Consider the following 27,236-nt stretch of genomic DNA (forward strand, 5'->3'; position numbering starts at 1 on the left):
AGCAGATGATGGGTGGCTATACTCATAACCAGGAGGTTTTCCAGATTCCTGTGCAGTTGCCACTTGTGTGTACAACCCTTCCACACGAAACAGCAAATGAGGCAAGTTAATGAGTGTATTTAAATGATACATAATTAATATGTATATGCAGTTCTGCTTTTGCTAGGGCATGACCTGAGCCTTTACAAACTGAATACAAACAGACCATTGGTGAGGTGCAGCCTTACCAGTCTGGGTGAGCCTGGACTCTCCCTAGTTGCTGCTACCCCCTCCCAGGGTCCCAGAGCTGAATCCCAAGAAGACTGGTGCCATCTTGTACCTGGCAACAGGATGTCAGGCACCTGTGACAGACGGAAAAAACTCCCAGGGACTGGAAAAATGGTGGGCATGTCAGCCCTCTCATCAGGGAGAGAGGAGAAGAGAGGAGAATCCCAGGTGGGAAGCAGCGCTCGTCTCAGGGATGGATTCCAACAGAAGTGGCCTCTTGGCGCTGCACCCCCAGTCCTACAGCACCCAGACAGGCTCTGTGTCCAAGGCCAGGCCCCCTGCCCCTTGCAGGGAGGTGCTCCACAGGCTGTGATCTTTTCACCTCTGCCTTGCATGTAACATTCCCTGTCAGCAGCTGTTCCGGGCACAACCGGCAGGATTTCAGGGAAAGGGAAATTTTGCCACCTCCCTCTACTTTCCTTAATAAAGAAAGCACCGAGTCTGTAATAGAGCTTGTTCTTCTCTTTATTACAGCATAGAAAATATACATCCATTTAGTGCACCCCTCAGAGCAGGATTCAACAGCTATTAATGGATGGCCCATGAAACGTGGTCCAAGCTCCCTGTCCTGAGCAGTTTCCCATCTCCTGCAGTTTATACCCACTCATGGCAAGGTCCAGTCCTCCCATGGGAAGCCCAGCTCTGCTGCCATTAGTCAACATTCCACTACAAGGAGAGGGGAAGGAATACATGAAAGCAGCAAATCAAGTGGCAAGGGTCATCCCAAAAGCCAGGCAAAGGGATGTTCCCGCCAAAAGAAGCTCCTGAGTGCACGACAGAAAAGTTGCAAATGGAGCTAAACAGGAGAAAACAAACAAACAAAACCAAAACAAATAAACCCCCCCAAAAAATAACCCCACAATTTTAACTGCTTCAATGACTGTCTTGTTTCTTAGACTGCTTCTAGAGGAACTCAGCAGAAAAACTTTCAGCTAAAGATTGGTTTTCCAGGCAAAGGTAAGAACCAAGTGTCACCCAGAAGGAGTTGTGTCAGCATAGTTCCAGGGTTTCTCGTCTCATCCAGCTGGCAGGAGGAAAAACCCACTTGTCTAAACTTGGGGAAACTAGTTTTATGGGAAGAAAATGTAGGCTTGAATATTGACACTAAATGTTATAATCAAAATGGCATTTAAATGCTTGTGCAAATAAAACCCTGCAATAAGAGTAAAACCACAAACTTTAATAAAAAAGTCTGGCTTTATTTAAAAAAAAAAAATTACAAGTGTATTTCTTTAAGCCTCAAACATACACAGCTGAGTTATTCACATCTCCCATTAGATGTGGCTTATTGCTTCAGCCTCCCTCAGCAAAGTGCCACATGACTAACGAGTTTCCCCCTCCACAAAAATGTATCTCACCATTTTACAAAGCTCTCGTGCAGACGGGGTTTGTTTTCTTCCCTTTAACACTCGAACACAGCTGGTTTTGCACAGAAAAGTGCACGAGAAAGCGACGGCAGCACGGCCATCGCAGATGGCAGCGATTCTGCCCCAACCTTTGCCGGCTTGATCGGCTTCTTGCCCTGCTGGCTGTCCCTTGGTGTCAGGCCAGCGGTCCCTGGCTAACTGGGGTGCCAGAAGAGCCCGCTGAAAGCGTCCTGCAGGGCTCGGTGACAAGCCAGGGAAGACGTGTATCCCCCGGCGAGATCCTGCGGAGAGGCGGCTCGTACGTGGGTGAGGTACCTGCAGCAAAGAGCAGCGTCGTTTTAGAGCAGGAATGAACACATCAAACACCTGTGCAGTGCATGGTACGGTGAGGTGGAGGCTGCTTCTGGGAGAAAGCAAAGAGGTGGGGCTGCCCACTGCCAGCCACCCATGAACACAGCAGGATAAAGCTTCCATGAGTTAAAACCAGGACGAACCTTCAGCCAGGCTGCCCCAACCATCACACTCAGACAGCTCAGTTGCCACAGGGCTAAGGACATTCACAGGTTTGTATTCTCTGCTTGCTCTGGGGAGGGTTCATTTCCACCCTTCTGTAGTTCTTTCTAAGACAAGGACAACTCACAAGCTCTCGGTGCTCCCACAGGAACAGGAGGGCTTCAGCTCTGTCAGTTAATGTTGGTTCCTCTGACAACCTCAGGGCTGAGCTTTGTGCTCTCAGGCCTATCTGTGTCTGGAGCCCACTGACACCTGGGAATCAGATCGTCAACATTATGGCTAAAGGAGCCTCTAAACTTCCCCATGAATTAAGCATCACCACCCATTTGCAGAGTCATCTAATGCTCCCCCAAACCTGCCAGCCTGATGAGTTGACATGGAAACACGCTGCCTGTGCTGGCACACCAACACACTCTTGGCTCCCCTTGGCTCCTTCCAAGGGCTCCAACCCAGCCACACACGCCAAGAGCTCCCATTAAAGGTGTCAGCTCAGGGGGGCCAGGATGGCTTCTTTCCACGGTGTAACCCTACGTGAGACAGGTACAAGACCAGATTCTCCACTAGTTTTGCACCAAAACCCCATCATATACACAGAGGGATCCACAGCCCAGCACGACAATCATTTCAAACCCTGATCACCAGATACACGACCATGAACAAGAAGTGCCTCTCTCCCAGTGGCCATCTGAGCTGCCCCACTTGAGCTGGCTGTTTTGATTCCTCACTTGGTACATGTTGCTCCTGGGAAGGTTGAGTCATTCCACCTCTGGCTTGGCAATTCAAGCATAAACTTGCAAAACGCACACAGCCTTTTATAATGTTATCCCGAGAAACCTAAAACAGCTGCACTTTTGGCAGGAAAATACAGGACCACCAGTAAAATATCCAAAACAGTTGCATCTTTTAATTTATGACTGTACATTGTTTCCATAAAGAGTATATAAAACAGGTCAGATTTTATAGGTAAGACATAATAAACAGTCATACCCATTGATGCCATAAATTTGCAGAAAAAGAGGTTACTGAGAAATGATTAAATACAGTTTTAAAAACTGTATTTCTTGCACCTAATAACTGCAAGGCACAGACATGAGCAAAGTTTCTGAGCGATTCTTGATGAGATGCTGAAGCTGAGACACCTAATTTGTCTCCTGTGGCCGAGCTGAGCTCTGCTGCTTTGGATCAGCTTGTGATGGAGACCAACTCTCACTGCTGGATATTGGTTCCCATCAGCATGGACATAGGCAGGAGGGCACAAACCCTTTTAATAGTGCTCAGTTCAAAGGGAATCTACAAACACAGCAGTAACCCTGGTCCCATCTCTTAACTTTCAAGGGGAGGTGGTCTGCAGAAAGCTCCTGGTTTGTGGCAGAACACATTTTATGGTTTTAATTTTTTTTTTAACATTCTTGTTACTTGTTCCTTAATATTTCAGGAGGAAGATCTCATCCTTCCCAAAGGACTTTTACAACTGCTGTGGGAAATGGGAGCTCCTTCCCCCAGCCGGGAACAATGGATACTGACAACAACAAATAATTTCCTTCGAAACGCTGGTGTGAAACTACCTCCACCCTCCAAACTGGAGAGTCTTACAAAAATCAATTTCCATCTCGGATTCCACTTCTATCCTATTTACTTCATTACACAAACTTCATTTTCCCCTCATGCATGAAACAGTCCAGTGAAAACGGGATTATTTTACATTTCAATATTAACAAAGGTTGGTTGTGTCTTTCTCATCTTCTCTTACTTACATATCACTGAAAGGAGAAAAGCAGAGTCTATTGTTTCCCTTTTTCTAGGACATCTGAAACTGGAGCGTTAGTTTCATAAGACAACCTGATTTACAGCCATTACAGCATTTGTAGTTAATTGGTAGGTGATCTCTGAAGCAATACAAAATCATTGCCAAAAAGGCTCAGATTGACTTTCACTGCACAACCTGCATTAATTCTCCTTACTCCTGTGAAACAAGCACGACCCGCTGCTGGCTGTCAAGTGAGGTCTTTATTTTCTTGTTAAGTATCTGAACTTACTGCTCTTGACCCATTTAATTACTGTGGTACACCAGGCAATTGCAAAGAATCTGCCACGCTGAAGCCACACAATGAGAAGCGAATGTTTCGCCGGCTTTTCCACACCGATCCCCATCTGTGCTGCCCGAATCCAGCCATCCCCTCCACAGGAGAATCTCTCTGAACTGGATTCCTGGGGTTTCTGGCAGAGGTCAGCACATCTTTTCATGTGCACCTTTACAACAGCAGCAGGAAGAAGCGCTTGCCAAGTTTTATTTCCAAAAAGCCAAGCTCCGTTAGGTCTTGGGACCTGGAGGTAATTGCTCTCACTAGTTAGCAAATTCCAGCACACTGGGTCTGTTTTTCATAGGTTTATTTTAAGTACCTGTAAATCTTATAAGCAGAAACCAGGAAAATGAGGTTTGCTTTTTCTGGTGCACGGTTTTTTAATGTAACTTGTTTTTACGGAGGGCAGACTAAACTCTGAAGTTAAAAAAAGGCCTGCACTATTATTTTTGAGCAGGGCTAAAGGGCTGTGTGTTCCCTGCCCCACAGTTTCACACTTCCCATTCCCTGTAATGCTGAATCTTCGCTTCAGGCTCTGCCCAAACAAGCCCCCTTTCCTTACTGCAGCCTTTGGATGTTGATCTTCCCCATTAACCTTTCACATCAGTTAAAACAGGTCGTGTTTTGTTCTTCATGAGCCTTCGGGGGGCTCATTCCTGACCTTCAGTTTCTCATCACTGTGGAGGGGAGGGAGGGGGGGCAGAAAAATAAGCCTCCTGTTTTTAAGGAAAGAGGTGCAATTCACACTCAGTGTGAAGGCTCAGAATCAAGCTGGTCATTCCTGGGAGCAGGTTTTCTCTGTGTTTTCTCTTTTCCAAAAGCTGTGTTACCATCACTTCATTGGGAAGGACTGGGACAGCTGGAGAACTATGCAGTGGTGCTCAGTATGGCAGGGGATGTAATTCCCTGTGCCTTTCCAGCCTGGCCCAGGCAGCCTCAGCATCCCTTGGTGCTGCTGCTTTCGAGAGCCAGAGAACCCAACAGCAGCTCAGTAACACCTGAGACCACTGGCAAATGTCCCCTCGCTGCTCAACAGGGTGGTCTTGTTTCAGAGAAACTCAGGAAGGACTTCAGAAACCATCAGAGAGGATGGAGAAAGGACACAATCAAACCCGGCTAAAAAAACAACCAACCAAAACACAAACAAACCTAAAAACCCCCCACCTAAACAAACAAACGAAAAGAACCGAGATGCCAAAAACTGCCCATAGCACTTCCCTTCACCCACCCAACTGAAAGTATCAGTGCTAGGAATTATTTCACACAGTCTTCCCCGTCTACAGAAGATAAATACACTCCCACTGGCATTTCTGCAGATGCGCCGCTGGAGGTACATGTGGAATAACTTGGATTTGGCACACAGATTTTTTTTTTTCATCTATTAGGTATTTTATGGGGGTGAAGAAAAGAAAAATCATTCACAAGTTGTTTGACAGGAAAAAAAAAAAAAAAAGATAATGTAATTCTACTCCACAGAATAGATTTACTGCTCATCTGATTATCTGCAGTATCCAAGACAGAAAGTAATGGGGCAGACATTAGATCTGGGAAATTTTCCAGATTTGTCATTTAAATAATAAATAGTGGTTGCATGAAAGCGAGCAAAATACTCCAGTCTGGAGAACTGTGTGAAGCATTAGCAAGGCAGTAGCATAGGCTGCTGCATTCCTGAACCTTTCTGGAGACACTCTTTTCATTAGATTTACCAAGGCCCTGAGATGAGCTATCGCTGCATTACTCAGAGCAAGCTTGGAGAGACTGGGTCTCATCAGACAACAGAGGCACAAAGAAACTGGATTGTGTCTGGCCTGTTTTTTGTTCAGGAATGTGCAGTCTGGGTTACTCTATAGTCCCTGAGCAGGTACAAACTGAGCTCCTCTGCTCAGCTCTGTTTTTGTTTGAACCAGTCAGCTCTACCACAGTCAGTCCATGCAGCCAAACAGGATTTGTTTATAAAATGAGCCGAGTTCGTTGCTGTTCTCCATTAAATAGCCCCGGGAAATTCATTTGGGAACAGGCCTTTGCTGGGTGTTATTCAAATATGGTGTGGTTCTCCCTGTCTTGGACACTGCAATGTCTAAGGCAGGGCAAAAACACAAGACACAAAGCTGGTACTCAAAGAAATCCAGAGCAGCAATTCGTCCTTCCATGGAGTTACAAGCTTGATCCCAGGTCCTCAAAAATGAAAAAAACCCCAGTCTTTAATGTATTTTAGCAGACACTATTTGGGCACTATTATTGAATTTAGATCTTAACAAACCCACTAACTATTACTGGTGTCAGAAATTTCTGCTGAACACCAGCCAACACAGCCTGTTCCAACCTGGAATGCAACTTTAACACAGCCATAAACTCGGCAAGGGCTCCTCCTGAGTCCAGCTCAATCCCTCTTTGCACCGTGCCCGAGGTCACAGTGCCAGCCCTGATGGCACTGAGGCACCTGCCCTCAGCCACTCCTCTCCTCCACCCCCCAGACAGCAAGGATAAAATGGGGAAAAAAAAATCTATTTAATAGCTGCAATCACCGGGGGCGGTTCTCTTATTTGTTTGGGGTTTTTTCCCCAGTGCCTCTGAGTATTCAATTGCAGCAACCAGTGTGAATGTCTAAACAATGCTAAGCATGATGAGGTCCAAATACAACAGACCCCAAGGCAGAGAGAAAAAGAATATATTTTTACCCAGATTATGGCTCTTTATGGACCCAACACAGCCCATAGAGCAGGGGGTAAGGAAAAGTCACTCTAAATACCACAATACAGTTTTGGCTGCTGAAAAATCCTACCAAAGACAAGCAAGTCACCACAGACACCCCTGCAGCCTCAGCAATCCCACCTGCAGACAGCAGTGGTGTGCAGACAGCTTAGTAAACCAGTCTGTTTTGTTATTATTACTAACACTGCTTAGCTGTGCTAGTTTCTGAGGGCTCAAAGAGCAGAAACTGCTCACCAAGGTGTCAGATGAGTGCCAGACCCTTTTCCATTTGCCACAAACCTGCTCAGCCTATTTCACTTACCCATGCCCCAAGAACCTCCTGCAGAACCATCTAAATTTCAGTTTCCAACAAGGAAAAGTTAGTGCCTTCATCTTGCAATAAACTCTTAAACAGCAGATTCCTTCTGACTCTAATGGATCTCTATTTGCTCTAGTTATGGATTACAAAAAAACCTCCTAATTGAGAGTTTGAATTCATGGCTCCTAGAACTTTTATTTCTCTGGTTTAGGTCTTCTAAGGGAAGAACTCTTTTCTACCAGAAATAAAATTTCCCAGTAGAAAAGCCAGGAAACCCCTCAACCCACCAAATCAATACAAGAAATGCAGGACCTCTAGTGATTCTTTTTAGCCTCCTCCATCTGCTTTTTCTAAATAGCAATTTGTTTCAAATGCTGTCAGAGTATGTCAGGGCAGGAGTGTGTGTCAACCGTGTGTGGTGAAACAAAGTACTTCAAAATTAAAACACACCTCAGTTAAGATGGAACAGCACAGAGCTCTGCTACTGGACAATGAAACAGGAAAAAAAAAAAGCCTAGAAAAGTAATATTAGCCATGAAACAGCTGTCACTGATAAAGCCAGTTCTGACTCCAAGGGTAAAAATCAGTGATGAGTTATTCCTCCCTCTTTTTGCTCATAAGAAAGGGCAAACATTTCTGATCCTGGGAGCCCAAAGCCACACGTGTCCTGCTGCAACAGTGACCCAGAAGCAGCTCTGGGCTCAGTGCTCCTGCTCCAAAAGGAGCAGCTTCACTCCTTCCCAGCCCTTCCACAGCTACTGCAGTGACCAGTAAAAGAATTTTCAGACTGTTTAACATAAAAACCAAGGCACTTTTACGTGATGTTTTACATTAACTGTTTTCTTTTTTAATGGTGAAAATCATACGTAACCTGTAAGATGTTTCTAACGACCCATCTCAGAGTTTATTACAAATTACCTGTGGCACTGGTGAGTGAGACTGTGAACCCTGGAGTAGAAAAACCTTTAAATGCAAAGACACAAAGTCCTCAGTGGGGGAACAGAACAGAATCAGATTTTCCCATACTATTTTCCTTGAAAACTTCCTCTTTTTGTGATGAAATCCAGACTCCAGAGCCCAAACATTTCCACTGAAAAGCTAATACACTGGGGGATGGAACAGAGGGAAATTTCCTTGTGACAGCTACCTCAAAATACATCTTCAGTACTTCTAAGTGAATGTGTCATAAAAAAACCAACTCCTCTACTGGTAAAAAAAGAACTTTAAAGGAAGAAAAGTTTTAGAGAACACCTGGTTCTCCAGCATTTTCCTAGCACTGCAATTCCACTGCTGCTCCAGTTTTTAAATAGACATGAGACCAAACTCAGGTATTCACATGTATTTAACACACAAACATGGGCTTTTGGAGTAACTGAAAAGCCAGTGCTATTGCCTAGAGGTAAGATGAAAAAGCACGGAGGAACTGAGATCAAAGGACAAGGAGAAATGCCTTCTGCCCCACAGAAACTGTCTGATACAATTTTAAAAGAAGTGGATGTTTTAAAGTGTAAAGACAGGAAACTAACGATGAAAAAGGTTTTATAGAATAAAGGAAGCTTTGTACTCCTCTGACCTGATCTGCATTTTGCACATTTTCTCTGCTGCAGGCTGGATGCAGCCCTGGGACAGGTTCTGCAGGCACTGCCATAACAACGGGTTTTGGACAACTCCAGTCCCACTGCAGGGTCTTGCCCAAGCAGGCACCACCTTGATACAACTATTTCTTGTGGATAAGACTATAAACTCCAAGTACTATGGACTACAGAACTTGAGACTATCAACTTAAAGCATTGTAGACTATACAGACTACAGATTTTGAAATAAGACATAAACCTCATAAATGGTGCAAGTTCACCTATTCCCATCCTCAAAAGGAACTGCAAATCCAATTGTACATGGAGATGTTAGAAATGTTAACAAGTTATATAAACCACCTCTTTTCACTGAGGAGTTATGCAAGCTAGAGATTTACATTAGACAAGAATTCCTGTGTGTGAATCCAGTGCATGTTTGAGAAACACATTTGGCCCCTCACATGAGCCCAGCATTCACAGCAGGTGTCTGCATATTCGTTTTGATAATAATAAAACGCTACATTTACTCAGGTTCTCTTAGCATTTGATCAGGCAGCACCACTTCAGATGAGGTGTTACAGTTCCAGCCTCAGGAAATGTAAATACCAGTGCAAGAGAGCAGCCACTGTCAAGTCTTTGCAGCACTTGACGATCTGAGCTGATGCGGGAAATCTTGAATGCAGCTTCAAAAGTTAAAGCAATGATCATCTTGTTTTGTTGGGTTTTTTTTTTTTAGTTAAAAAGAAAAACAGCCCTGAAGGTGCTAGAATACACCATAACCCCACTAGGCAAGCTTCAGAGAGAGGAGGCACATCCTCAGCTGTCTAAGGCAAGATGGGTTATAGTTTTCTGTGCTGTTGCAGGGCAGATTCAAAGCAACGATTATCTGAAAGTTCTCCTCACTTTAGCACGCGACTGCCTGCTTTAAAATAAAAACAGGAAATGGAAAGCAGAACCTGCAGATACATGAATCCTTTGCAAGCAAAGGAAAACTGGAGGCTACACAATTTCTTTTTATTCACGTGCTTCAACCCTGTAAAGAATATTTTATACAAGTTCTGCACAGACTTTTCTTTCTTCAATTGACGGGGTGCTTCCCTGTGTCCCAGTAAAATGCTTAGTTGATTTAATGGCTCCACACCTCAGAAAAGAGCCATCACTGACTATGCTGTGTGAAGAGTTTGTTTCTTGTTGCTCATCACATATCTCTGCCCCACACATTCCTCCCGACGTTCCCAGCTCCAAAATATGCACAAACCACTACGATTCGGACGAACTTTTTTTTCCTCTTCCTTTAAACTGAAAGGATTTCTGCTTCAGCTCTTTCCCAAAGAGCTGCTTGAACTCATTACCCCCACGCCCGTAGCCGGCAACAAGAGGTTAATGTTTATTTCTAGAAGCCTTGCTCACAGGAAGCCTTCCTCCAGCGCAAGTGATTTCCGTAACTCCAGAGGGGTTGGGAGCGCCCTTGGATGAGCGGGGGCACCTGGTGCCCCATTTGTCATCTTCCTGAGGTCACCCGCCAGCTGTCTGTCCTCTCAACACCCGGGCTCACCACGGCGGCGAAGGCATTCTCCCGCGCTCGGGTTTCCAGGTCTGAACTTCCAGATACAGTAAATCAATCAGCCATCACAGAAAGTGCTCAAACAACTGCAAGTTAAGCATTTTAACACCCTTGAGCAGCCTCACTGCGCAACAAGGACACTGCAGTCCCCGCTGGAATCCGGCAGGGAACTCGCCCTGCAGGACTAGTATGGATTACACTCGGGAGCACTGCAGAACTGCAGCTACATTTAGTCTATGACTAAATCAGCCTCCGCTTGTACTTGACCCCGAGAAGAATGTCATTGAACACAAGGGCCTTTTCTCAGCTATGATTTTGTACTTTTTTTCTTTTCAATGGCTAAAAAGACCATTAAGCCACCACTCTGTAACTGCAAAGCAGCTCTCTTCGTAACATGTTGTGGAAAAGTTTTGGCAGGGATTGATCCCCAAATTCCTTATCTTTCCCCCTGCCTTCCAATTCTTCACGTTTAGGACAAAGGTCACCAGAAGAACATGGATATGTTTAAAGAATTATTATTACTCTGAGGAAATTAACCATTGTTTCCTATCTTACTACCTGAGTCAGGATTATTTTCTTTTAGGCTTATCTCTTTTTTTTAAGGATAGGGCAAGTTCAGTCTTAAAGACAGCACTGTGTCTTTCCCTGGGGCTCAGGGAACACTTCCCTGGGCTTGACTCTGGGAATACAGCATCACTTCTGCAGGCAAAAAGAGAGAACACAACTTTTATTCTGAAAGACAGTTCTTTTGGACACACGAATTTTTATTTCAGGATAAAAATTCCCTACTGTTCCTCACACTGCCGTTTTCTTCATCTTCCGCACAGCCCACCGCGTGCCATAAATCCCCCAGCGCAGGGCAACCACTCCATATTGATGAACTGGGGCTTTGAGAGAGCTACATGAAAGAGATTCCTCCAGGACCAGCTTCCATGTAAATTATGCAGCTGCGAAGCAAACAGAGCACTTTCTGAACAGAGCGCTCAGTCAGGAACACCTACAGACAGAGGATGGAGATGCAGAGACATTTCCCCCCCACCACCACCACCTTTTCAGTACATTTTGCTTGATGCACAGTTCTGTGGCAACAGACCACAAGCATGGTCATGGTTGTGTTATAGAATCATAGAATGGTTTGGGTTGAAAGGGACATTAAAGACCATCTTGTTCCAACCACCTTACCATGGGCAGAGATGCCACCCACTAGCTCAGGACCACAACTGCAGAGTCCAGGACGGCTGCCAGCTGAGAGGAGATATTTCTGCCCCAGGAGCTCTGGTAAGGACCTTAACTTTGGGCCCAAGTCTGGAAAATGGACAGTTTTAGAGGTTTTCTTGCACTAGAGGACTATGCTTTAGTCCCAGCAGGGGAGGACACAGCCCCAGAGTGACTCATGTATCAGGCACAGCCACAGGCTTTGCCCCCAAATCACTGCTGATGGATAAAACATCATCTTAACACAGAAAAATCTGGTTATAACCTCAGCTTGAAAATATGGTCTCCGTAGGTCAGATGGTCTGTTCTGTTTTCACTGTGACACAGCACCCTCTGTGCTGACCGGGCAGCAATGAATTCATGTCATATGGTAATTCCAGCTTAATATGACTCAAACAAAATAGCACAAGATGCACAAGAAATTTTAGAGCATTGATACTGATCAGATAAGTAAAGCTGCCAAACCCAATAATTATCTCAAATGAATATCCACAAGCACAGAGCAAATCTGCTCTGTGCTCACAGTTGTTCATTTTAGACAAGAAGAACCCAAAGCTATTTTCTTTAGGCAGTATGTGAAAAGTACAATTGCTGAAAGCAAAGAGACTGCAGTTTGGATGGTGGTATTTAAGGATGAGATTGTTCGGGTCAAAAGAAGGTGAAAACAGGTCGCCTGCTCTTGCAGCTGCTTAGTGCTCTAATGCATCAGACCCTCCGCTGCCGCAGGTTCTGGTTGCTGCTGATCAGGTCAGCATTTAAGTCTGATGCTGAGGATCAAGTTTACAGCTCTCAGCCATGCTGGCATCTGCTCCTCGGGAAGGCTTGGAAGAGGTGGGAGGGAGAAAGGAGAGGAGGGCAGGAGCTCGGAGTGAGGCTTCTCCTCAAAACTACGGCTGGGCAAAGGATTAGAAGCATCTGCCCCAGTCCTGTGCAGCCTTTGGGCTGAACTCTCACACACCGACCTGCAAAGGAGCCACTCAGCCCTACTCTGTGTCACAGGGTACTCAGACAGCTCACAAAGGTGGGGGGATGAGGAGGGGAAAGAGTTGCTCTGTTCTCCTGAAAATACTTTTTTTTTTGCAGGGGAATGAAGGAAAAAACCCACCCCTTCAATCCTAGGCAGTTTCCTCCTATCTGTAGGAGCTATTATTATTTGGCTTAAATCTAAAGCATCATTAAGCCTATTTTTCTATTTTAACAGTTTGACAATTCTATTGTGAAATCTGGGTGTAATTCTCTGGATTTTATTGTCCTTCTCCATTGTGCCCTGGTGGAATTTCTAGGGGGGAAATGGCAGTGATGATAGGAGAACTTCATTTTACTGTCCTAAAAAGACAATGAGTTAAGTGTCTAAATGGACTTGTTCTTTAATTTATATAATTTCTGTTGAATTAATTTTTATTCTCTGCTGCTTTCAATCTAACCCAATATCCTGAACCAGCAGCAGCACAGATACCAAAGCAGGAGTGTGCTGAGATAGGCAGAGTCCTTTAGTTTCACCTGAGGGAGAAAAGTGCTAACAGAGTTGTTATGGAGCAGCGACTTTCACAATTGCTGAAATTCTCCACGGATTATTTGTTAACAACTCGACTCAAACACTGTCTCTAAAGAAGTTGTGCCTACTGATTGAACTGATTCTGCAACCCTCTGGTCAGAAAATGTCTTTTAAGGATTCACAGAGCGTGCCCAGCAACTGAGGGGATTGCTAATAAATAATGACATTTAATAAATTATCTGGTGATTCCCTGATGAGAAGAGCTCCCAGTAACACTAGGTGGCAGAAGGCTCTGTCACATTGAAGACACCTGCAGACAGATATACTGAGACCTAGACTTGAGCTTGATTTTAGAAAAGCTAAGGGGAAAACAGTTAAAACAGCTCCAAAATCCCATTTTCCATCCACTCTTCCAGTTTTAATTCTGCCCTAGTATCCTTAGTGCACATTGTTTGACCGTTTAAAAGATCACTGGCTATCCCTGAATGTGAATGTACCTTCTAAATCTGAACCTTGAATTGCCTCTTATTCAACTCAGGTGAAATTCTGTACGTGACAGGTGATTCTATTGAGCTTTTATTCAAGTAAAAGAGGAATTTGCAGTTGAAAGAAATAAATGACCGTTGGGGAGAGCACACAATAAAAACATAAGCTGCAAGTTACCCTGAAACATTCTTGAAATCCAGCTACAGCAAACACACTCCTGCAGCTGAAAGAAAAACAACAACCTACAAGCAAACTCATTCAAAACCGCTCAAGATTTACTGCGGAGAAGGTCTGCTAAAAATGGCATCTGCTCCTTCATGGAGATGCATTTTCAGGAGGTACTTTTGAAATTACACGTAAAATTCTTCAGTATCAGCTGGTTGCTTCTAGTTTTACATATTTAACCCTTTAAAAAACATTTATGCTCCATTTTCCTTTGTTCTGGCCACTTTCTTTTCAACTACTCTAAGTTTCTCTCTCATCCAGTATAAATCAAATGTATAAGGAAATAAAGAGGTGTCCCTGCCTGTGGTGGGGGTGGGGGACGGGACTAGATGACTTTCAAGGTTCATTCCAAACCCTGAACATCCTATGATTTCCAGCAAAAGACAGGTGAAGAACTATCAGCAGTCACACTCAAAGGCAGTATAAGAAGAACAATCTGCTGCATGGGCTGTAACAGAAAAAGAAACAGAAAAGAAAGCAAAAGCAACGCAAGGAGGAAGCTGTAAACATGGAGGGGAAGTGGAAGACAAGCAATGTCTGGATGTTGCAAAACAAAAGGCGGTGGGGGGAGAATGACACTTTATTTTCTTAGTCATGTAAGTCTGAGTTGACAGCAAAGATTTGTTCTAGGAGCCCATGGCTGCACTGCTTTTGCACTTGCTAACCAGTAACATCCCAAATTTACAGCACTTGAGGGGCGGGTTCCCTGAGTGAAGCTGCTGCTCAGTGCATTGAGGTGGGCTCTTTTGCACCTCTAGACACAGAGGCTCTTTGTGTTTAAATACAGTACATATAGTTTATCATTCCCACTTGTCAGCAGTGGAAATTGTCATCTAAGCAGGAAAAGATGCTGTTGAAGAAACAGGAGGGGTTGGCTAGAAAGTAAAAATTATTTTGGCCATGACAGCTCATCTCACTGCCCGTTTTGAGGGTAAGGGATCATGCCACCCATTGCAAATTGCTGCCTGAGAGGCAGAAAAATCAATAGTAGGTAGGAAAGCCGACTTGCCAAGGCCACAGCCACTGCCAGTGGATTATTAATGCATCTGTCTGCATTCTTTAATGTTTCCTAAGAAGCAACTATGTTAACTGAAAAGGTGTGACGTGTCACCAGCCCTTCTCTTCTCTCCTCTTCATTTTCTCTCTATATTAAAACCTTGGCTACCAAAGAAAACAATCACGTTTCACCTCATCTTTTCCCAGCTTTTCTGAGGTTCAGTTCCTGCTCTAGAGCAATATATACAGTCTAAGTACTACCCCTGACAAGCTGTTTGACAGCCCTAAGCTGCACATCTATTTTACCCCCAGAGCTTTGGAGTTGGTAGGGCTTAGATGGGAAATGGAGGCCAATTAAAATAAACACAGACAATATCAATGAATTCTTCAGAAAGGCACACGACAAGCAAAATGAAACACTACTGGCTTTTGCCCACAGTCAGAATTCAGCCCATCTCACAGGCTGAACGCTCTGGCTGAGGTCCAGAAAGACACTTAAGCACATGTCTTATTTTAAGCATGTGAGCAGCCTCATTGATTTTTCACTCAGGCCAGTAAGAATATTCAATGCGCTTAAAGTTAAGCACATTGTTAAGTGCCTCCCTGGAACAAGGCCAGGCTATTTAGCCCTTGCAAGAGTTAGTCTACAGAATATTTACCATTATTTTAACTTCTCAAGACTATCTTTGAGATAAAGTTTTATGGTGTATGGAAATATTTCATTCATACGAGCAGTGACTGTTTTACAGCAACCTTCAGGGACCAAGTATCCTTCCCCTTCCCACATCCTCTAAAGCAGTAACTGGAAGGGTTATCAAGACACATAAGCAAACACACTAATAAAGAAAATCAGTTTTGAAAGGGAAACCAGCAGTCTTACTGATCTGGAGAGCAAAACAAGCCCCATAGTGAAAAGCTGACAGATATATTACTTTTCAGTGAAAACTAATAAAGTCATTTGCCAATATCCCATTCCAATATCAAGTCCTGTGCAGGGACTTTGAAAAGCAAGCTAATTGTAAGCTAAAATTAATCATCACAATAAGTACACATTCAATTTCATTTTTCCTTCTTGCCTTTACACAGAGTTAAAAACAAAACTCAAGGAAAGGCTGGTTAGTGCTTCCTCAAGATGATCTCACCACATCAGAGCACTTTAGAGATCAAAGGCACAACAAACACACTATTGCTTTTTGCTACAAAGAATCAGTGCCATTTGCTCTGCTACAGATAATTAGATTATTATCTGGTTGGCATTATCCAAGTTCAGTATCATACCCTGAATAAGAGCTGGAGAAAGATGTTTTAAGCTAAGGAAAGCTGCACTGGGTCAGACTCAGGCTTCCCCCATCACAGCCATCCCTCTCCAGGAGCAGAAAAGGAGTGCTTGGAAGCCCAACCATTCCACTGGGACCAGAAGGACACTGTGACAATTTGCTCCTCTTTTATGAGCAGATGTGGCTTTTTCTTTCAGTACTTGTTTCTTTCAGAAAATTTTAAACTCAGTGGTGAAAGTACAGATCTAACAGCAAGATACACGAACAGAAAGCCAGTTTAACACTAGGTCACCTCAAGTCTGGGGGTGACTCACAGCTGTAGCACTCATCATGTCTCACACCAACACAGCTCCACTGATTTCATGTTACCAACCCCACACCTGATGGCAATTCATGCCTCAGCATCCCACACACCACTTCAGAAACTGGAGGACCACCCTCATGGGCAACCTCTGAGACCTTTGCAAAAAGAAACTAAGATGACAAAGGCAGCCTGAACACTTTCTAGTGGATTCTAGTTTAGAAGTCCTCAACTTGAAAGAAATAATATCTTTTTTAATATCTAGAGTTATTTTACACATCTTGTTGCTGATTATTTGATGACATTTTCTCACCTTGCCATGCAGAGTCTGAGCAGACAGACACAAAGATGGTCAACACCAAGAAAATTTTGAGGCTGGAAGGCACATAGGGAGACAAGGTATTATTATTATCATCACACACAGAATATTCTGAGTTGGAGGGGACCCACAAGGATCATCAAGTCCAACTCTTAAGGGAATGGCCCATTGTGTCCAGCCTCCCTGTGCAGCAGGGTCAGCTCAAACAGGTCATTCAGGGCTGTGTCCAGTCAAGTTTTGGCATTTCCAAGAAGGAACACTTCACAAACTCTCTAGTCAACCTGCTCCAGCGTTTGACCTCCCTTGCAGTAAATGCATTCTAATGGAATTCCCTGTGTTTCAATTAGTGTCTGCAGCATCTTGCCCTCTCACTGGGAATCACTGAGAAGAGTCTGGCTCTGTCCCTTTCAACTCCATGCCTGCCATCAGGTATTTACTCACACTGGCAAGATCCTTCCAGACCTTCCCTTCTCTAGATTAAACAGTTCCAGCTCCCTCAGTCTCACCTTACATGACAGATACTCCTATCCCTCCTATCCTTACTCACTCCAGTGTGTCCATGTCTCTTGCACCAGGGAGCCTAGGACAGGACCCAGCATTCCTGATGTGTCCCTCACTGGTGCTGAGCAGAGGGGAAGGATCACCACCTCCCTCAGCCTGCTGGTAACACTCTGCCTAATGCAGCTCTGGAGACTGGTGGCCTTTCTTTCCCACTAGGACACACTGCTGGCTCATGGCCACCATGGTGTGGGTCATTCTCCACGGAGCTGTTTTCCATCAGGTCAGCTCCCAGCCTGTACTGGTACATGGGGTTGTTCCTCCCCAGGTGCAGGACCCTACATTTCTCTTTGCTGAACTCACAGGAGTCCCCCTGAAGGGCAGCACAACCATCTGGTGCACGAGCTGCTCCTCTGGACTTTGTATCTCCTGCAAACGTGCTGAGGGTGCACTCCTTCCCACAGTCAGCTGGGAAAGAAGAGAACAGGGAGCACTGGTCCCAGTATTGACCCCTGGGGTGTATCACTGTGTCCTGCTCTGCTTTGAAACCCAAAAATTAACAGGTGTGTTAACAACACTGGATTGTATTGATTTAACCAGTTCCCATTCGTAAATTGAGAGAGCACAATATTTTAGTATATGCAAGAATCAAGTGGTTTTGAACAGTACTTGCTGGCTCAACTCATCCTTAAAAGTGAATTTCCTTTAAGAAAACTTCAAAAATAATTTATGACTTGAGAGGAAAAGAGAGACTTTTCTTTTTGAGCTGCTTTAGTATGTAACTAACCCAAATGGTGGATTTTCTTAAGAAATCGTTTCTGCGGACAAAATTACCCCTTCACTTGAAGAATCAAGAGCAACAAGAAAGCTGTATTCCAGAACTGGGATTACAGCCAGTTTATGATGGATAAACATTGAATGCTTATGGCATAATTATAATGTCACAGCATTTGCTGCCAGAATTAGAAAAAAATATTCTTAAAATTATGCCCTAAATAGAATGGTGTTTAGTTTAGCTAAACTGAAAGCACACTCCAAGAAATGTGAAAAAACAAACTTACCATGACTCCAAATCTCAATTATGCATACTAAGGGCTTGTTTTAATAAAAGTATATTTAGTAGCTGAATAAAGTTTCTCAAAAAATAATTTAAAAGATAATTGATTCCCAATGTCCAAAAAAGTGTCACATGCAATTTCATCACTGACTCATGTAAACCAACCTCAGATTTAACCAAATGCAACTGTGATCAATATTTTGTCAATCTGAAACTATCTGGGGTTTAAGGCAACAAAACCAGATGCAAGGATGAGTAAAAAGTTGGAACCCACAAACAGAATGGAGTTCTTGGCTACTGAAGGTCTGGAACAGTTATACTGACAGGGAGAAGCCATAAGAATGAAAAATTTTGATAGTACTGCCATGCTGAGCAGGAAAAGAGTCAAGTGCAGAAGAAATGAACATGATAGTTTGTTTCTGTTGCATTTTACTTATTTTTTTCTCTTTTATAAATGGCATCCTCCACTCAGCTCAAGGCACAGACTGTTCTCCACACCTCTAAATTGGTGTACAGTCTCTAGCATGATGGACTTGCAATTATGTTCCTAGGCATTTTCGTAAGGCAAAAACCAGCAATAAACAACCAGAGAAACCAACCACATGAAATATAAACACTGTCAGATTTACCAACACAAGCTCTTGAAAAGGTTGTAAGAGTTACTGAACAGTGAGACACAAAAAGGTTGGTTATACATAGTAGAGCTGGGCCACAGAAGAAAAGAACATTGGAAACAGATTCTACCCTCACTGTGAAAAAAACCTGAATACAGGGTTTGTTCTTTTTCACCCCCCCAAAAATGCTGATCACCTTGCAGCCTTAATTAGGGGTGACCATCCTCAGCCCTGGTTACCTAAAGGGCTCAGCCAGTGAGAAGCAAACCCATCCAGTGGACAGGAACCTCATGTTTGTCAGCCAGGCAGGACTTCCCAGCCTGTAAAAACCACCTCCTGCAGCAGTTTTATCTTTATTCTGGTTCAGCATGTGACTAACTGTAACACTCACTGGAGAGAGGCAATGCTGTCTGGTTACCCAGTCTCACTGGGGATGAAGTTCCATGTATCCCAGAGACACAGACCCCTTTAATTGCAGCACAGACACCCAGCTTTATGTGTTTGTGCAACGTGCACGCACAAACACGTGTGCACAACCTGCCCACCACTGCTCTGACACCCATCCCAACCTCAGGAGAAGGTGATAGGGAATAAAAAGCTGCCTACATCGATCACTTTTTATTATTTATTTTACTTATCATCTCTTGGCAATAACACCTGCAGTGGAAAAACCCACGAACTAAAAACAAAAACGGGGCTGAGGGAGGAGAAGGTGTCAGAGTGGAGAAAATGGAGTTTTACTCCTCAAAACAATAACCCCTACCACGACAGCCTCGCTGGCTCCTTCTCCACTGACAGGAAATTTCTGTAAAAGAATCATGTGGTGCTGGAACACAAAACTGCAGAGGTTTATATATGAGACAGGCTATAGGCTTGACCAGGGATTGACGAACAGAGTCAAAAGCCCAGTCCTCTCCTCTGCCTTCCAAATACTAAAAACTTAGAATGTGACAGAAACCTGTTGACTTTGACAGAGTTTAAATTATACCAATCTGAAGCCAAAGAAGCAGAACATCTAACACTGGCAGAAAAATAAGTCTGAGGCTTCATTGCTTCACAGTCTCCTGAAAGTTTTCATCTTCACAAAAACAGGTAGAAAATCCTAGAGGACCACAGAAGGGCAGTGGATTTATGAGGTCTGAGAATCCTAAAACAAAGAGGCAGTTGAGCGAGTTGATTTTATTATTTTATCCTTGAAAGCTTAAATAATAAAAAAAGTAAAAATAAAAATAAAGCACAGCAAGCACCTACTAGAAAAGCACAGTGTCAGTATTGTCCTTCAGGCATGTTTCCCTCCCCACCTCTGGAAAGTTGTCTGGCATTTGAAATAATTGGGAGGAAGAATTTTCTCCCCTGGCAAAGTCAATTAACTTCACCATATTTGTATCATCTGTCAGAGTTGACTCTGCTCTCTTCTTCATGTCTGACACAAGCTTCTACACCTACTTGACAGATCAAACAGGCTTTAAAGAAATTACTGTGCTTTAAAGGGAAGTTCCGTGGTTACATCAAGTCAGAAGCTGCAAGACAAAAGGTGAGTGATTATTCTATTAGTACCTGATACACTCTCCTTGAATATTAAAATGCAGTGTAACTTTGTCCTGAAGTTTAACCTCTTTTATGCAATTTGCTGTTTCATTATGAAACTCCTTTAGTCTTCAATCATCATAAACATCTGTAGAAAATTAAAGTAGGTCTTTTTCTTGCTCTGTGTTCTTGAACTGCTTAATTTCTCAAATTATTAAGATATAAGAGCTCCTTGCTAGAACAAGATAATTTAAGAAACAGTGTGGGCCACTGCTTTAACATACAGCCATAAACAGGTATATGCATGTTTATGCACTGAATGTTATAACCAAGTGTTTTATCTTATTTTAAGACTACATAACATATCAGTGGTTTATGCAACACCGTACACAGTGATGTCACCAGATTACATGTCACACCACTCTTTGGCATCATAAACCAAGTGCCAGATCTCATCCCATTTTGTGGTCACTACAACTGAGGCCCAAACCCATTTCCCATTACCTCCAGTTTAACATTTGCTGTACACCGGTGTATAAACCTCATGATTAAAGGCAGCAGAGAAAGATAACGCACCCAATGTGCTTAATGCAGCTCTCCAGTTAAAACATAAATGAACCTATAGCAGCATGGTGGGTAATGCAGTTGTTGAAAAAACTTCGCTGTCAAAATGCATCTCCTTGTAATCCACTGTTTAAAGCAACTAGACCAGTACTGCAGCTCTCCCAGATGGCAGCCAGGAACTGGGAGCACTCACTGGATGCATAACTGGGAAACAACATCAGGGACTCTGCGTACCCTTTGCAGATTTCAAGTCCCTGAGCAGCACTGAAGGGCAAATCACAGAAGGAAAAGTCACTTTTATTTGGGCATGGACCTATTCTGTAGTAAAAAGCTGCGTTCTACTCACCAAAGGCACTCAGACATTCTGACAAGAAAGGGGGTTTGGCCCAATAAAACCTCTTTACTAAGAGAATAAAGCCAATAGTTCCTATTGAGTTGGTCGAGCACGGTGCATCACGTCTGACAGGCTGCTGATGGGATTGAAGGGAAGAGAGCACAGCCCTGTATCGATCCCTCATCAGCAGGGTGAGCACTCCTCTAAGTTCACTTTAAAGCAGCCCCACACAAGTATTGCATTATCTGCCACACGAGTGCTATGGAGGTTTTCAAAGGCTTAAATTATATCAAAGGCTTATATTATGGCACATAAATCTGCTGAGGGCTAATGTGATGCCCTCTGTGACTGGGAACTTCTTGTACTACAAAGGCTTTATCAGCTGGAGCCACAGAAGAGCAAAAATCACAGGAGGAGCAGAGCCAGCTCTTCCCAGACCACCTGCACTGTTCCAGCACAGGCTGGAGCACATCAGAGTCCCAGCTGCCCTAAAAGCCAACTCAAAGGTAGCCCCCACACTTTACCATGAGTTTTACACAATTTGCCTGTAACTCTTTGTGGAGGTTAAAGCTGTAAATTCCTCACTTTTTGTGCGAAAAACATTCAATTTCTTCAAGGAAAAAAATTTGGTACTATTTCCAGGGGAATCTTATGAGTCTTCTTTATGAGGAGAGGCTGAGGGAGCTGGGGCTGTTCAGCCTGAAGAAGAGGAGGCTCAGGGGAGACCTCATCACTCTCTACAACTCCCTGAAAGGAGGTTGTAGCCAGGTGGGGGTTGGTCTCTTTTCCCAGGCAACTATCAGCAAGACAAGAGGGCATGGTCTCAAGTTGTGCCAGGGGAGGTTTAGGTTAGATATTAGAAAGAATTTCTTTATAGAGAGGGTGGTCAGACATTGGAATGGGCTGCCCAGGGAAGTAGTGGATTCTCTGTCCCTGGAGATTTTTAAAAAGAGATTGGATGTGGCACTGAGTGCCATGGTCTAGCAACTGCAGTGGTAGTGGATCAAGGGTTGAACTCGATGATCTTGGAGGTCCCTTCCAACCCAGCTGATTCTATGATTCTATGATTCTTTCTGAGTTAGCTATCCTTCTGCATCAGAATTATTATCCCTTAATCTCACTGCAGTACAAAAGCTCTCACTATATGCTCTGTCCATTTAATGCACTGCTGCTGAATATATTCTACGCTGATCTATGGATTAGTTTAACCAATACTGATCTTAAGTGTCTTTACTCCAAGAACTAAAACTTCTTCACCCCAAGAACTAACACACCTCCCAGTGAGACATCCCAATAAAAAGCTTAAGCTCATCTTGAGGTTTACAACAGAAGCAGGAAGTATTTTTTTTTTCCTTAAAGTACCACATGCAAATTAGTTTCATAGGTGATGCACCAAAAAATATTTAACCATGATTTACACTGATAGATCTCAAGAAATAAGTGTAAATGGGGATTCATCATCCAAAGAGGTATTTTCCCTGCAGGGATCTCATTTTATCATATTCAACAACTTTCATCTACGATATGAAAGAAAATATAAAAGTCACTCTTTATAAAATATACATCTGTCAAAAAATCTGAGGGGGCTGGGAAAACAGATAAATGATTCAAGCTAATCTGCAGCACTTACTCACGTGGACATTTTCCAACCAAAGACAGCTCAGTTGCAAAGGACATGCAGTGAGGAGCAAAGGATGGGACACACAGACACAGCACCACAAATTAATACTGAAAACAACAAAGTTAATGGTGGCCAACTTACAAAACCTGAGTTCTGGTTACTTCTGGAGGTAAGGAGGTGAGTACAGACACAAAGTAATATCAAGCAGGGCAATGGGGAGGACATGTGGACTGAAGCCAAACTCCAAAGGTGTTCTGGTGTTTAACTGCCTTTAGGGATTTCAGTCTTTCTGATGTAACAAAGGCTACAGAGGAATCTCTGACAGGATGAGATCTGATTCATCCCTGCACAGTCAGTCTCTTCCTCTGCAGCTCTGCATCTTTCCAAGCAGCACATGCTGCCCCACTCACCGATATGTCCCCTTACACCAACACCTTTCCTTCTCTACTCTGATTATCCTAAGCTAGTTTGTGTTTTCAATCAATTCAGTTCATGGAAACTTGCCAAACAGACTCTTCTTTCTATTAGTTGCTCTACAAAATGTTCCCTTTGTCTATTCAGAGTTCACCCTGGTTTTCTGCAGTAAGCTCTCTTGAGTGTTACCTTCTCTCTTCTGGGGCAAAAAAACTTCAGCTGCACTTGCTGAAACAATCCCTGCCTTGACATGCCTACAAAACACCTAATAACACAACAGCAATAACAACAAGGTGTTATCACACTGGAAATGGGAAATGTTCCATAACAATCTCTGCATGCACACATATGCACACACAAACATATAAACCAATAAAATAATTCCAGTAGAAACAACAGCTTTCCTGGGTTTCCTGCATGATCAGCACAGATCATGCCCTCAAAGCAGCTGTTCTTGATGCCCTAACTCCTTCTCTCTACTTGGAAGAATTAATAGTACCACTGTAGTATCTTCATCAGGAAGTTTCTTCTTCATCTTTGCCAGGAAGCAGAGAGTTTTGGGGAGCTCTTGTCCTCCCCTACATTTACCCTCACCACGTGGCAGACATTCTTCTGGGAGCATCCAAGCTTTTTACATGAGTAAAAGCAAAATTTTTGGAAACAGCTCATCAAGAGAGAATGTAAGCAATGAGTTTATGTGTGGGCTGGAGAAAAGGGGGAGAAAAAGAAGGTGAAGGGAATCCAGGAACACACAATGCTTATTTAGATGTCACTTTCCTATTACTTCAAGAAATTCTGCTAAATTTAGCACGTTTTCTGAATATTTTTTGTTGATTTTTAATTTATATTTTTTTACGTCAGAAGTATTTTAAAGCCTCTCCTTTATTTGCATTTCTTGCTTTTCATATTGTATTTGCTTTCTTAAGGAAAGTGGCAGCTGAAATGGTGTTCTAAAAACAAGTCACAAACATTTAGCAGTGTTGCCATTTCAAACACCAGGCTCAGCTGAAACTGCCATGTGGTAAGATGATGCTGTTTCAGCTGCTGGAGCCCTCAAAGGACAAAAAAAAAAAAAAAATGCTGAATAAAACCAAAATATAAGTCATGAGTCAACAAAAACTCTGGGATTTGTTGCAAATAACATCCTTCAAAGCAGCCCAAAATAGAGGATGCACTACTCTTTGCAAACAACAGTATTATCACCTCCACCCAGCCAGTCCAACTCGTGTGGTTCTCTCTGCTGGCAGTAACAAGTATTTCCCAGAACCTAGTGCTGATATTTCAAACCAGATATTCCCATTTTCAGGTAATGAAACAAAGCACCAGTGGGGAAAAGGAGAAAAAAAAAAGAAAAAAAGGAGAGGTTCAAAAGGAGCTTAGATGTAAAACTACCATAGATTTCAGCAATTTGACCTTACTGTGGAAACATGACGTGCACACGTGAGTGAGGAAGGTATGAAATGGACCCACACATGAGCACTGAAATATCCTGTATTTGCTAGCCCCACTCACAAAGTATTTTTCTAAGGGGATAAAAATAGCATTAAAAGAAAATACATTGATTTTCTGTTCCTTTCTGATCTCGAATTCCCAGGGCAGAGAGCCTGTAAAACCTGCTGCTGCAGTACATACAGGCAGCTGATCTGAGCAGAGAGCTCCAGGTAGGTTCTCAGCATTTGCCTCCAAATACAGGAAAATCAACTAGCAGGCAACAGCTCCCAGAAAAGCCAAACACCTACAAATTTGAGCATGAACAGCCTGCAGTGCCAGCACATGGCCTCACTGCCCACTCTGTCCTGTGCTCCATCTGCAAACATCCCTGAGCCATGTGAGCACACTGCTCAAATATATGGAAGTGCCTGGGAGCACACACAGTTCATCCACTGTGTTGCAAAAGAAAGTAGTATCCACCCAGGCTGCCCAAGGGTAGGAACATTAAAGGCACTTCTGTAAGGCCTGATCCTGTTCCCACTGAAGCCACTACAAATCCCTCTGCCAGGGCTGAGAGCAGAACTGGACCTATGTTCAGCCCTTATTTTTAAACCTACAGCCCTCAGCATCCAAGCAAGTTCAACGGGAATTTTTCAGAACAGTGGTTTGACACAAGAGCCAAAAACAAGTCAGGGAACATATGAACTTCCTACAGCTCTTTGGAGAAGCCAGAGAAGGAGTCTGGAGGTGTTAACTGTGAGAACTGTGAAAATGCTGAGGAGGGCAGTTGCACTAACTTATCACTGCTGTCATCTCCATGGTCTGATACCACACTATTGATGGCTCAGATGTTTGTAGAACTGGATAACACCAGTTTCGTATGTTCTTCTGCTAGTCCATGCTTTTCCAAGCCCATTTAAGACCTGGATAAATTGATCAAATACAGCACATCTAAAAAATCTGTAGATCACAGAATCAACCACTTCTGGATGAGCAAAAAAGAGAGAGAAGTAATAAATACAAAATACAAAACTAGTAACTTCAGTGACTGCTCTTAGATAGAAGCCAAAAGATCAAGAAGGATCCTACAGCATGGTCTGCTCAAGGCAAGGGACTACTCAGTCATAGCAGAGTCCTGAAGGTGAACTCCTCATTGTACTCACACCTTCACAACAATATTTGCCTCTCTTCTGGTGAGAAAAAGAGCAGGATGTACCTACATCATGGAATGAGGAAAAAAAATAAAAAAGGAAGATAAGGTTTCCATATTTCAGATTATATGGAGACTCTGTATCTGTGGGACTTTTCATTCCAAAGTTAACTGTGTGCTGAAGAGAGTCTGGAACAGCAGAGCCTTTATGCTTCCAAGTTTTGAGGTGGCCTCAGAGTGCAGATCTGCTCTTCTCTCTTGTTTCTGGAATACTTTTTGACAATTAGCAGAATCAATGACCACAGAGCAAGAAGTCTGCCCAATCCATCAGGGCCCAAATGTGGAAAGAGGGGGACGAGAGAGAGAACCTTCTAATGACAGGAAGGGGAGAAGAGGTGTAGATTTTCTTTGGCTGTATTCAGGAGCATTTCCTCATGAATTCTGGAAGAGAGTCAGGAAATAAAGATAGCAGCCAGCACTCACCTCCTGCATCCTTTTAAGGGAGAACTAGACAAATGCAGCAGTAGCAAATAAAGGAAACCATAAGTAACTTTCTCTGTGCAAGGCAGACACTACTCTAGTACACAGAGTTGGCACAAACCCAAGGTATAAAGGCTGCTTGGTAAAATTCTCAATACATATTAAAAACTCAAGTATGCTGATCTCTGCATTTTTTTTCCCAAAGTTGGTGGGAAAATTAAAGCATGGGTTGATGCTGCTGAGAACAGAGGAGTCAGTAAGATTCCCATGTTTAAAGGAAAGAACAAAGAGATGGAGAAACTGTTATCTTGAATCTCAATTAGTGTCAATAGACTCTGGAGAGAAGAAAACCTGCCCTGGAACCAGGACCACAGCACCTTTTCCATCCTTCCAGAAAGGCTCACCCAACTTCTAGACATGAGAGAGCAGAGGTGCCTGGAATCTTGTCTAGTGGAATAATGCCAGCAAAACATGGGACCTCTTCTTTCTACAGGTTTCATTCTTTTCTCATCACAAGCATATTTGTTGTTCCTATTGAGTCTACACGGACAGAGGAGAAGGAAAGAAAAGAGAGTATTTCATTTTCCACAGAAGGTAATCCTCATGTTCTGTGGTTATATATTTATTTGTCTGTTATTTTTATATGTGCATATATTCCTTTGCAGAGGAACAGTGGAGACCAAGAGCACAACCACCACCTGATATCAGCAGGAAGTCAAGAGCACAGAAAATGTGCTCACTTTAGGTGAAACACCACCAGGTCAGTAGCTGACTGGATCCCTAAGCAAAAAAAACCCTATCCCTGCAACAAATCAGGATTGATGGGTCATTAAAAACAGTGACTAAATTAATTTTT

The 27,236-nt window shown here is 43.3% G+C and overlaps 1 protein-coding gene across 3 annotated transcripts in view; it reads right to left on the minus strand.

The window, feature by feature from the left end:
- Positions 1–714: 714 nt before the first annotated feature.
- The window catches only part of MNAT1 (MNAT1 component of CDK activating kinase), a 119,835-nt gene continuing 93,313 nt past the window's right edge, over positions 715–27,236 (minus strand). For 2 of the 3 annotated variants that reach the window (XM_032692514.1, XM_032692513.1), the window contains one exon: positions 715–1,949. In XM_032692514.1, coding sequence (XP_032548405.1) covers positions 1,829–1,949 — 121 coding nt within the window. In that variant the 3' untranslated portion in view covers positions 715–1,828. Of the gene's footprint in view, positions 1,950–11,160; positions 11,324–27,236 lie in introns of those variants that run through there. The other variant, XM_032692515.1, reaches the window with a different exon arrangement.

Source organism: Chiroxiphia lanceolata, chromosome 6, assembly GCF_009829145.1.
Source record: "Chiroxiphia lanceolata isolate bChiLan1 chromosome 6, bChiLan1.pri, whole genome shotgun sequence".
NCBI classification, from domain to species: Eukaryota; Metazoa; Chordata; class Aves; order Passeriformes; family Pipridae; genus Chiroxiphia; species Chiroxiphia lanceolata.